Here is a 12,378-nt window from a genome sequence, read left to right on the forward strand (position 1 = left end):
CTTTTTTGGCTGAGTGTGGCCTGCTGCTTGTGAGCTAATCAATCAATCAGACAGGAATTCTAAAGCTCGGCTAATCACATGTGAGGGTCTCCAGGCACTGTCAACCCAGCAAAAAAGGGGTTTCAGTTGAACAGCCAGGCCCTGAGTTTATTCCTGAAATTCAGCAAAGGATGATGTTCAGAAGTGAAGGGGGAGGTTGTTCCAGGACCTGCCATCGAAGTAGGAGAAGGAAAAACCTCCACTGCTGCTTCGGCAGATGCAGGGGATGTGAGCATGGAAGAGTGAGGCAGAGCGCAGGTGTCTGACGGGCTGGTGGAAGTTCAAGTGGTGGTTGATGAATGCTGGACCTTAGTTGTGCAGGGCTTTGTAAGTGTGGATCAGTATCTTGAATTGACAAAGCTACTAATTGTGCTGCCAGTGAAGCCTCCTGAAGTGGGGGGTGGTGTGAGGTCATTTGGCAAGGTCGAGAATGAGTCTGGCCACTGATATCTGTATGGTCTGCAGCCTTTTCAGGAGGTGGGTGGTGATACCTTCATAGAGTGTGTTGCCATAGTCCAGTTGCCTGGTGAATAGGGCGTGAGTGATGGTTCTTCTCGTTTTGACTGGAAGCCATTTGAAGATCTCGCAGAGCATAGGAAGGATGAGGAAGCAGGCAGAGATACTGCGCTGATCTGGTTCTTCATGGTGAACTTACTGTCCAGTTCGGAAGGCCTCAAGGAGTCGTTCCACGATGAGGTGTTGTTCCTGAAGATCAGTGCTTCTGTTTTGAGAGGATCAAGGAGTACAGACCAGGAAGACCGCCACACTCTAGTAGCACTGGCCTGTTAACCCCTCATTTCCGAAAACTTTGTAGGGGGGGGCCTCCTATATGGTCTGAGCAGCAAGTATCTGGAACCAGTTGCATGACCCTTTGAGATTCATAGCCGAGGAAGCGCCCTTCAAGAAGGTTCTGAAGACCCATCTTTTTACGCTTTAGGACTTAGGTACACTTTTGGGTGCTCTGCTCCTCCTCACCTATTCTTCTGTTCTGAGCTCCGGGACACTCTCTAAGTAGTTGCGTGCTATATAAAATACATTAATTCATTCATTTTGTCTGTGTTGAGTTTTAGGCAGTTGTCTTTCAGCCAGTCTGCTATGATTTTCATGCATATGTCGAAGTTGGCCATACAGGTGTTGGGGTCTTCTGATAGTGAGGATGAGCTGGATGTCGTCAGCATAGAATAGGATGTTTATTCCATGTGATTTCTTGATGTTGGCCAATGGGGGCAATGCGGTAACAGTGAAGGGCTGATGAACGAGCCTTGTGGGACACTGCAGATAATGTTCTTGGATTCTGAGGTGAAAGGAGGTAAGCAAACTCACTGTGTTCTTCCGGTGAGGAAAGATGTGATCCATTTGAGAGTGCTTCCTTGGATTCCAATTTGGTGGAGTCATTAGATGAGGGTGTAGTGTGATTCTGTGTTTAATGCAGCTGAGAGGTCGAGGAGGGTCAGGGCAGCTCTTTTTCCCCAGTCCAGGAGATTCCTGGTGTCGACAGTTGCAACATTCAGAGCAGTTTCCATGGTGTGCTTAGTGCGGAATCTGTATTGGGAAATGTCCAGGGAACTGTTGTTCTCCAGGTGTTGCTTGAGTTGGCGGTTGATGGCCTTTTCGAGGGCCTTGGCTATAGAGGGGAGCAGAGAGATGGGACAGTAGTTCTTGAGGTCTCTGGGGTCGGTGGATGGCTTCTTGAGAAGGGGCTTGACTTCTGCGTTCTTTCATTTTTTGGGAAAGCTGGCAGTGGAGATGAAAGTGTTGAAGATGGTGGTAAGCTCATTGCTGATTATCTTGCTTCCTATGTTGAAGATGTGGTAGGGATAAGGGTCCATGGGTGCTCCAGAGTGGATGGATTTCATGATGGCAATGGTGTCTTGAGTGGTGGGCTGGTTCCGGCTGGTAAGACAGTGGGTTGGGTTAAGACTGGTGTTGGCGAGGAGGTTAAGGATTTTGACATTGGTGGGTTAAGGTTCAAAGTTTGTGTAGATGGTGGTGAACTTGTCAAGGAAGACATTCGCCAGGATGTCGCAGAGTTCCTGGGAGGGGGTGGGGTGGGGTGATGTTTTAGGTGGCTGAGGGGATTGAGGTTTTGGAGAACTCTCTGATGATGTTGAAGAGTTCCTTGCTGTGGTTTTAGCTGCCTTTTATGAGGTCGTTGAGTGTGTTCCTTTTAGTCTTCCTCAGGAGTTGGTGCTATTGATTCAGTGATGTTTTGAAGGTGGCTCGATTCGAAGGCTCCTTGGTTGTGCGCCATCTTCTTTCAAGACGTTCGCATTGTGCGTTCAGTGGTGATCAGTTCTGCAGTGTACCACCAGCTGGTGTGTACGGTGGGTTTCTTGAGATTGGTGGACTTGACGGAGGCAACTTAGTCAACGCAATCGGTGAGGTGTAGAAGTTTTTGATTGCTTGATCTACTTTGGTGAAGGTGTCCGGGTGGGCGGCGTTGAGGGCATGGGTCCATTGGGTCTTACACACTTAGTTCCAGCTGCGGTGGTGGGTGCTAGGGAGTTTGGTAGTGGAGTCGGGGGATCCATTGATGGTGAAGTGGACTTTGGCATGGTCTGTCCAGGTGAGCTTGGTGAGATGGCCGTACTTGACTCTGGCTGTGAAGATGGAGTTGAGTGTGTCCTGCATTGTGTGTGGGGTAAGTGGCAATCTGGGTGAGGCCAACCTTGTGGATACTCTTCAAGAGGTTTGCCGTGTTGGTGGTGTTGAGGTGAAAGATAAGGTCTCCAAGGAAAATGTAGTCCTTGAAGCCAATAGCGGAGGCGGGGTCCTGGTGGTCTGTATGGGGAGGGTGCCTCTGATGGTGGTTTTGCCGTCTGTTTGGAGTTGGATCTATGAGTTGTTCTATGAGTGGGTTGGCGTCATCCACAGTGGTGGTGCAGAGGAAGGCTTCTTTGTGGATGATGGCGATTCCCCCTCCATGTTTGTTGATCCAGTCTTTTAGCCGTTGGGTGCTGCTAAGGCAATGTCTGGCGCAGAGGCGGGTTGAGTAAAGCCTCGGTGAGGTAGCAGTTGTTGTTGCTGGCTCCAGAGTTCGGAAGCCGCATATCTTCAGATCGTGGGAGAGGCAGGGTTCCTGGTGCTGTGCATGGTCCTGGTGCTGATGGTGGCAGACGGGCTTACCTTTGGCACACCAGCTGTGCAGCCCTTTTGTGGCCTCCATTACGGAGGATGGGAGGAGGGAGGGGCGGTGACCCGGCAGTGAGAGTGAAAAAACAGGAGGAAAAACTGCAGCAATGAGCAGCACAACAATAGTCACAAAAAAACAAGTGACATTCAACAGAAACAACAACAACAAAAATACAATTTCCAAATAAAAAGTATACAGGAAGATAAAATGCCAGATGCAATTTGCAAATAAACAGTGAGCAAGAAAAAAGGTGATAAGAGTTGGCAGTGGCAAGGAAAAGCACTGTATGTCAGGGCGGGGCAAACTGCTGTTCGCTATTGGGAGAAGGTCCCAAGGGATCCGGTCACAAAGAGTCTCCAATGTATGGAGAAGATAGGAACCTGGAGATAGGTTTGTGTTGGTAAACCCCTTGTTCTCTACCCTTACATGCACTGTATGCTGGTGGATCTGAATTGAGTAAATTAGTGAGATCTCTCTTGACACAGTGACAGCGTCCATTTGTTGTAAGATATCGTAAACAAACTGGCTGCTCGGAGCAAAGTTAGACCATTATTTAAAGCATTAACGGCTGTTGAGTTAATGTGGTCCTACCCCAGAACACACTCATACACACAAATGTACCATTCCATACATGCCATTTGCCAAGGAAATGTGGCTGGACTTCTTCAGGTCCTCAGGCATTCAGATTAGTCAGTCAACATCATGAAGTTTATCTTATTGAGAATGAATGTGGAGAAGATCAGAAAGCTGTGGTCAGTGGAGTCCGTGCACTCAGAGATGTAGAACAGATTAGGCTTAGAGCAATAGCAGAATTGTAAACATGCATATTGCTAAAAAAGTAAAAATTCTGCTTAAAGTTAGTTAGTATAAAAATTGATGACTGTCACAATCTTTGCCTTAATTTGGTATCTGATGCATAGTTTCTAAAAGTGGGAACCATCTCAATGCTTTCCATTAAAAGCTACCTTAAAATTATTGCTCAATGAGAAGGAAGGAGCAGGGCAATATGTAAATAATAGGCACGTTCATTCCATTAACGTAGGTTTTGACTGGTTGCTGCAGGTTGTTCTGGACGAACAGAAGGAATTCTGTTTTGGTATGGTTGAGCTGCAAGTAATTGTCGGACATCCAGGTTTGGATGAATTGCTGGCAGTATTTGAGGCATTCAACGACTGAAGTTGAGGATACTTTCAAGTAGAGTTTTATGTCTTTAGCATGTTGGTGAATTGAATTTTGTAGCTGTTATCAGTGAGTAGAGTCCTAAAGACTCCAAGTAGAAGATGATGTGGACAAGATAGAACCCCGGGGGACTGCACAGCTTTTAAGACCTTGGGGTGCCCATATGAGCAACCTGCTATCCGTTGTATTGCTCAGAACAGATCCATTGAAGAACATTACCAGTGAATTTCATTCTAGTCTTCATGTTGTGGAGGAGGGTGGGAGGATCAGTGGTGTTGAAGGTGACTGAAAGGTCCAGCAATATTGAGAGAAAAGGTAACCTTTATATGTTGGCAGATGAATGTTGTCTATGATTTGTATGGTAGCGGTCTTTGTGGTGCAGTGTGATCTGTCTTATTGGTAATCGTTCATGAGATGATTGACAGTGATATGATCTTGAAGTTGCCCATAGACTAGTGTTTTGATTTTGCTGGTGAAAGTAATATGAGTGATGTTGGCATGTTTATTAGGGTCTAATTTGCACTTCTTCAGGAGTGGGAAGATCTGGCATTTCTTGAGAGATTCTCGGAAGAAGACTTGAGTGAGCGAGGTGGTGATGACTGTGAGTGACAAGGATTTGAAGGATGATCACTGCGAGATGTTATGGAGGGGTGGAAGCACGAGAGAAGTAGGCATGATGTTGGTTTGCTATTGGATTTTTTAAATATATTTTCATTAAATAAGAGGTTGGTGGCAATGCACTTGTTTTTGGAATGTAGCATAGAAGGGTCAGACAAGGGAGATTGATGCAGTGATTGATGACCGTGAAGAGCGTCTTGCTTCTGTTTCATTGATTGTGTTAGTATAGTACTTTGCTTTAGCTGATGTGTATTTATGCGCCCCATCGTGCACTGCTTATGACCTCACATATTACATCACTCGACATTTTAAATGACATTGTGATGACACCAGTCATTATTTTTAAAGAACTAATGAGTACCGCAGTCTCCAAGGTAATAAATAAGTTTGGTCATAAGCAGTGCCTAGTAGGGGCGCAAGTTCCAGTTAATTGACTGAACTATAACTGGCGTATTTCAGTGTTTTTTTTAATGTTGTTTTCTCGCTTCAACACATAACTATTACTTCGCTTTAACTTGTAGTGCGTTTTTTCTGTGAATATTTATGCGTATGTGTGTGTATGTATGTTTAAATTTGTTTTTTGAGCTTAAATGTATGTGACTTGAAACTGACATCAGTAAAATTTTGAACATACCTTTGGTCACTCTACCAAGCTTTGCCAGAATAATCTGATAGAGATTACTAGCCACAGATTCCTTCACGTAGAATTATCCCCAGGCGTGAGACTGGATCCAGAAACTTTTTGCCACAGCATCCCTGAGCGCCAGGGGTGGGCGCCATCACGCGACTCTGCCCAGGCGTCGTCCGCGTATGTGACGTCAGCGAGGTCACATTAGCCCCGCCCCAGCGCGCCCACGTCAGTTTTTTCCTTTTCCGCGTGCAACGTGGATCCGGTCCCTCCTAGCTGGGACTTGGCTTTGTTGGCTACTCGACGGCCCTTTGTTCACTGTGTGTGTGCGTTTTTGCTGGAATTGGTACACAGACTTGGCCCTGAAATTAGGCCTTCTGTTTTTTTTTCTTTTGGGCTGCTTGTCAAGCCTTTTGCAGAGATGTTTCCCTGTGGCCTTTTGTTTGTTCCTCTGCTGCGGAAGTTCTTCCAAAGAGGGTTCCAATGTCTTGGGATTTAACGTACCCTATGTGGGGTAGTGGTAGCTGTTATATAGCTTGCGCTCTGCTGGGGAGTACTCGTGGTCTTTGGGTGCTGTCTCTGTGTATGTTGCGTTGCTTCTTGAGGTTGTGCTCGCAGCCCCTCCTGGTGGTGTGCCCGGCCATATCCTCACCTCCCTGCTCCTGTCCTGCGAGCTGGGATGCTTCTGTTTTTTCTGGCTTATGGCGGCTACTGTCTGTTGGCGATGCTCTGGCTGGCCTGTTGCCTTCCGTCTGGGTAGGACTCGCCTTCTTTTCCCTCGTTTCTTTGGGCCTCTGAGCTCTTCCCCTGGCTTCGGTGGAAGTTTTCTTGTCTTGGAGGGGTGTGGGGTACTTCGACCTCTCTGGCCTTGCCCTTGATTCCTCGATCGTGAGTGTGGGGGCTTCTTATTTCTCTTCTTCCTCCGTCCCTATGGGGGCGGTGGTGTTCTGCTTGGGGAGATCCTTTTGCCTAGTAGGGACTGGGCTCCTTGCCCGGTCCGCATGTCTGGTCCCCTGTGAGACCCTCTTTCCTGTCATAGCTGATGGGGTCCGTTCGCAGACCCTCCTTCCCCGTGGGTATTGCTAGGGTATCAATACTACGCGAAGGAATCTGCAGCTAGTAGTCTATCAGATGTACGAGTTACTATCCTTCGGTAACAATGTATCTGGTAGAGACGATTCTTGCCGCCGATTCCTTCACGGCCCACCCTTCCTCCCCGTTCTGCGAGGACCCTTGAGTTGGTCTTCGGCACTCTCCCCCCAGTGGGGGCTGTGTCTCCTGTGAGTGCATTCTTTTGCTCTTGCCGGGCTGCTCCATCTTGTCGCTGCTCCTTACTCCTCTTTGGCTCTTGGAGGATGGGGTTGAGGTGCTTCTGTCACCGCTCCTCTGGCTGTTCCAGGTTGGGGTGGTTGGCCTTTCAATTTCTGCCTCCGCTCTCTTTCCTCCTTCTGGCTGCTCGGGGTCTTTCCCCTCTGCTGCCTTTGACTTGGGGTCATCTGGTCGTGCCTTGCCCTTGTTCCTTGGAGGGGGGTTGCGCTCCATGCCGGGGTGGCTGGGAGGTTGGTTGTTCCTTTCTGTTTTGGGACTGCTTCCCCCGTGTATGCATAGGGTTTGTAGGCCTGCTGCATGTGTCTTGGCCGTTTACGCATGTTCTTTGGGGAAGGGGAGGGGTGGCTCTCTATGTACTAGCAGGGTGGTTGGTCAGGGCTCTCTCCTGTTCCTCCTCTGTCCCTGCCTTTGGACACCACAGTGTTGCACATCTCTTTATGGTGTCTTCCTCTTTTCTACTATTTCGCACACTGTTCCCATGCTCCCACAGTTTTGGTCTGGTGGCTCTGCGTTGTGGTTTGGAAAAGTTCTCGGAAGAAAACTGACGTGGGCGTGCCAGGGCGGGGCTTATGTGACCTCGCTGATGTAAGGTAAGCGGACAACGCCTGTGCGGAATCGCGTGATGCCACCCCGGCGCGCAGGGATGCTGTGGCAAAAAGTTTGCGGATCCAGTCTCATGCCTGGGGATAATTCTACGTGAAGGAATCTGCTGCTAGAATCGTCTCTACCAGATACATCGTTACCGAAGGTAAGTAACTCGTACTACAAGTACCATTTGCAGTTCTTCTTGAAATGATTTTAAGAAGATTAAGTGCAGCTAATTGCATTAAAGAGCACTGTTTCTCAGAGACAGTAAACATAAGGAAAGGTAGACTGGAAATCTTATCCTGACAGGGACTGTAAAACTCAACCACCTTACAAATGTCGTATTGCTCATTCCCAATGATGTTCAGAACTCTTACTTTTTAATTTGTTTCTCGAAACTTAAGTACTAATTTAGCATGTTTCTTTGACATTTACCCAAACTTTGTTCTTGACAGGTCCAGCAAACCTCTAACCATTTACATTACTCTGTTTGTGCCTTTCAAATAGCTCTATATCTATCTTCAGATAAGGCGTCCAAACCAGGACATTGGGTTACCAGACGAGGCGGAGGCGTGCCCGGTACAGTGTGATGAAACTTTGCTTTGATCTGCTGTCCACGCCACACCTAATTATTCCCTAAGCACTTTGCCATCCCGCTGCTTAGAAGTTGGCTTGAGGTTGCCTGATCAAATAACCTAAATAACATTTTCCTTTGTTGATGTTGCTAACAGTTCCCTGTTCACTTGATCAATGACCATCAGAAGCCTGTAGCCCCAAAATGCCAGGCTCTCTGTTGTGTGGCATTGCTGACTGCATCGCCTTTGTGTTTATCTTTTTGCAGTGCAGCATAAGTCTTGCAACGTGACTTTGGTATGGTTTTTGGGTTAACTAACTCAGGAAGTGGTCAAGGTGTTTGAAAACATAGACAAAGTTTTAGAATCATCTCATTATAGCAGATATATCCAAGATTGTATCTTTTGCATGATAGTGGCTATACAATGCACACACTCCTCTCCTTTCCACTGGCACCTGCCATTGATCTCAGCTGAAACCTGTTAGCCTTGTGCAGAATATTACATAGATCACCTCCATGAGAATAATAGTTACAGATTGTGTTCCTTACCAGTTTTAAGCAAAAGTAGAAGGTGGCCAATGCTTTTCCCTAATCGCCCTACATCCCTATGGAGTTAATTGTTCCCACCTCTTTCATCTTGCTTAATATGACCCTCTGCTACATTGACAAATGTATAGTATCCAAACTGTCCTTAAAATCCCACACATCAACATTGCAGACTCTTTAAAAACTTACTTACCAAGGCATGCTAAACAAATGGAGTGGAAACCTATATGGGCCAGATGTAGGTAGCCCTTTACCGATCGGAATCGGCCGAAAATACCGATTTTCGTCCGTTTCCGATCGGTAAAGGGCTAGAGAGATGTAGGTGCACATATTCGGTAATTTTACCGAATCGTTATTATTACCGAATCGGTAATAAGTACCGATTCTGTAATAATTACCGAATCGGTAATATTTACTGATTCTGTAAAATTACCGAAAATGCTATGTGGGTAGCCAATTTTCCATTGGCACATGGCTTACAGAATCGGTATTTTACCATGGAATACAAATCCATGGTAAAATACCGATTCCTGTGTACATGCACATCTGTGCATGTACACATGTGCCATGTGACAGACAGACGTGCCCTTAGGGCATGTCTGTGTGCCACATTGCACACATGCCCGTTTTGGGGGTGCTAGAGGGTGTCAAAGTGACACCCCCTGCACCCTTGTGAATTCATTATTTACCGAATCGGTAATTAATGAATTGTTAAGGATTCGGTAACGAATCCAGATGTTGGGACCTACATCCCATTTACCGATTTTGAAATACCGAATCGGTAAAATTCGGTATTTCAAAATCGGTAAATAGGATTTACCTACATCGGGCCCATAATCCCTTCACACCAGCAAATATTGCTTCTTACAAGTCATAAAACTCTTTTCTTTGCAAATATTATACAATCTTAAAAACCCAAATCTCACCTGCCCCTTTAGGAAGGAAACTTCTGGTCAGTTTTGACAGAAGTGTTGTGCGTGTTGAACACTGTGACTGTATACATAAACATTGATAGTTCACTATTAGAATTCCTAAGAAAATTATGCTATTACATTGCACCCCACGACAAAGCATTAGTAGGGACCATCCCCATCAACCTTTGCGATAGCAACCGGCTCTAGCTTAGCATAAAGTGAAATGATAGACAATTAGAAATCACTGGTGAGCTCCTTGCATCACACAGACTTGACTAGTTTTTCTTGTTGATGCAAAGTCCATAATACACTCACTGATATGACTTTGATTGCAAGCAAATATTCACCCAGTGTTGGCCAACAGGGTCAATGCCAAGGGCAATGCACAGTAGTCTTTCAGTACATAAATAGCAGCAATATAATAGTCTATATTCTTGTTTCTTCTGAGGACCTGCAGTTTAGCTACATGCCCAGACTGCTCACACTGGATGTCCAATCTTCCTTCCTTGTCTCCAGTGGCTCTCTAGTACAGGAAGTGACTACCGTCACCTTAGAGTTTTTTTTTTTACTTAATCTTCAGTAGATTTACTGTTGAACTGATTGCTTTTGGGTGTTCTAATATTTTTAGCAGCGGGGAAAGCAAATAGCTTTTTACTAGGTAATGAGTAAAAGCATATTTTAAAGCCATCTGTCAGTCTAAAGCTATTCTGTCAGTGTATTGGCGCAGTCTTATATCATTCCTAGGAATGTGTGTTTATAGTAGTTTAATCCAGTTCATAACTCTGCTCAAAGCAGTGTAAACCCATTCTTTGTGTTCAAAGCAGTGTACTGTGTACAAATAATCAAAGGTACCCGCAATCTTCCTTTTGGACCGGGGAATAAAACCTAGGTCCATACAACAACCCTGCCAGATCACCTTCTAATATCGTAACTATGTTGAAAACAGTGTAAACCCCTGCCCTAAAGGCTCAAAGCAGTGCAACCCATGGGTCTATGTGCCCCTCAAGTCCTGAGTTCGGAATACACTGAGTGCAGATGATCTTGATTATGCTGAATCGGCCGAGGAGGGCATGGTATGCAGATTTGATACGCTTTCCCAGTATCTTTCCCTTCCATTCCTGCTCGTGGTGTATCTCCTCTCACACAGAGAGGAGGAGGTTCTTCATCTAGACCTCCAGAGCCAATTCCTTAATTTTCAGAGATTGAACTGTGTATTCTGAGTTCACGATTTATCTGGATGTGTTCCGTTATCCCACCAAAGCTATGTATGACATTCACTGCCCATGGTTTATTTCTGGCTTCGGGAAGAGGGAGTGGATCCTCTTCAGGCAAGTTATCAGATGTGCTATGCTCCACACTAACGTTGGTCCCACAGGCTTTGCTCTGGTCACAGTAAACTGTACTGATCTGTGATACCCCTTTCTTGTTTGCGAGATCAGCCATCCTTGTTTAAGTGAATGGTTTTGATGTATTGAAAATGTTGGCTCACATGTTCCTTTCTCCGCAGTTCGTCACGCATCAGTGCACCCTTAATTTGGTGTGCACTTTTCAGGTATCTTGCCCATTGAAGCCCATGCACAGCTGAACCTTGGAACAATTTGCCTTTAAGACTGTATTTTAATTGCTGTCATGTCTGATTGACATGTTTGCAAGCTGCATGCTTTGTTTCTACATCCATCCTGTTCATGTTTCTGATAAGCTGATTGTCATGAGGTAGGCTTCCTTTTTTTCTGGACGTATTCTTCCCTTTCCGTGTTGGTCAGCCATTCACCTTACCATCATCCTATTTGCATTGACATCCTGCACCATCTGGCTATTCGCACGACTGTTTCAAATTTACTCGACAATATTGCCTTGATGATCAAGTCATCCTTGGCTATCCCGGGTGAAAAGAATTGCGTCAGTTAAGAAACGTGAGTTTCCTGCTAAGTGATTCTCTTCATAAGGTCTTGTATAATAAATAAAAGTGCCCCAGGCGGTAATTGGGCTGAATCCACAAGGGTAAAGGCCACATCTTCAGCACCATCTTGAGGTATTCTTCTTCTTGTGATTGTGCTGTCGTGTAGTTCCTACAAACCTATATAGGATATGCATGTTTAGACAACATAAACTAAGGGATTTGTGTCCAGACTGGTTCCAGACACCCCCAAAGGATATGTTAGTCTTTTGGCCAGCTAGCGGACAGTGCCACCATAAGCCCCGCAACCTTACCAAGGAGCAAATTGTTTCTGGCAACTAACAAACATAACAATCCTAACCCCCGGAGATAGTGGGAACAGTACAGTATTTTTTGCTCAGTTGTGCTCACTTGGTCTCAGAGAGATACACAGAATAAACAGGGGGGACGTTTTCAATTAATATTTTTTGGACCTGCCTCGTTTTAGTATAAAATACATGTGCTGCAACAACCATTAGACAGAAACAGATATATACAATTACAAGCACCAACAGAGTAAATAAAAGTTAGAATTCTACCATGGTGCTAAAACAGTGAATAAATGCAAACATAGATACACTGCAGTAATCATGCGTACTCCTAAGATGCTAACCCTAGCTAAGTGTACCTAAATGTACCTATCATGTATATTGATGGAAAGATAAGAATCCACCTAGGAAAGAGCCAACCCCATTACCTTATGGGAGAGAGCGAAGGACCCCATCTTGATTTCGAGTTGGCCTCACCTCAAGGGATGTCACACCACTGCATGCTGATGTGACTGCTTGCAGGGACTTCAGCATCTCATTTCAGCATGGAAGCTTCTCATCTGGTTTGCCCAGTGAAGATTTGGTACTTATATACCCGAAAGGTACCCTCAGGGGTTCAACCTAGATG

The 12,378-nt window shown here is 45.6% G+C and overlaps 1 protein-coding gene across 1 annotated transcript in view; it reads left to right on the top strand.

Moving 5' to 3' along the window:
* The window catches only part of LOC147668304 (talin-2-like), a 1,432,932-nt gene that overhangs the window by 1,252,395 nt on the left and 168,159 nt on the right, over positions 1 to 12,378 (top strand). The window contains exon 51 of the mRNA XM_086948621.1: positions 8,019 to 8,090. Within this exon, the coding sequence (XP_086804747.1) occupies positions 8,019 to 8,090 (72 nt within the window). The remainder of the gene's footprint in view (positions 1 to 8,018; positions 8,091 to 12,378) is intronic.

The sequence above is a fragment of the Lissotriton vulgaris genome, unplaced genomic scaffold (assembly GCF_964263255.1).
Source record: "Lissotriton vulgaris unplaced genomic scaffold, aLisVul1.2 SCAFFOLD_325, whole genome shotgun sequence".
Classification (NCBI taxonomy): domain Eukaryota; kingdom Metazoa; phylum Chordata; class Amphibia; order Caudata; family Salamandridae; genus Lissotriton; species Lissotriton vulgaris.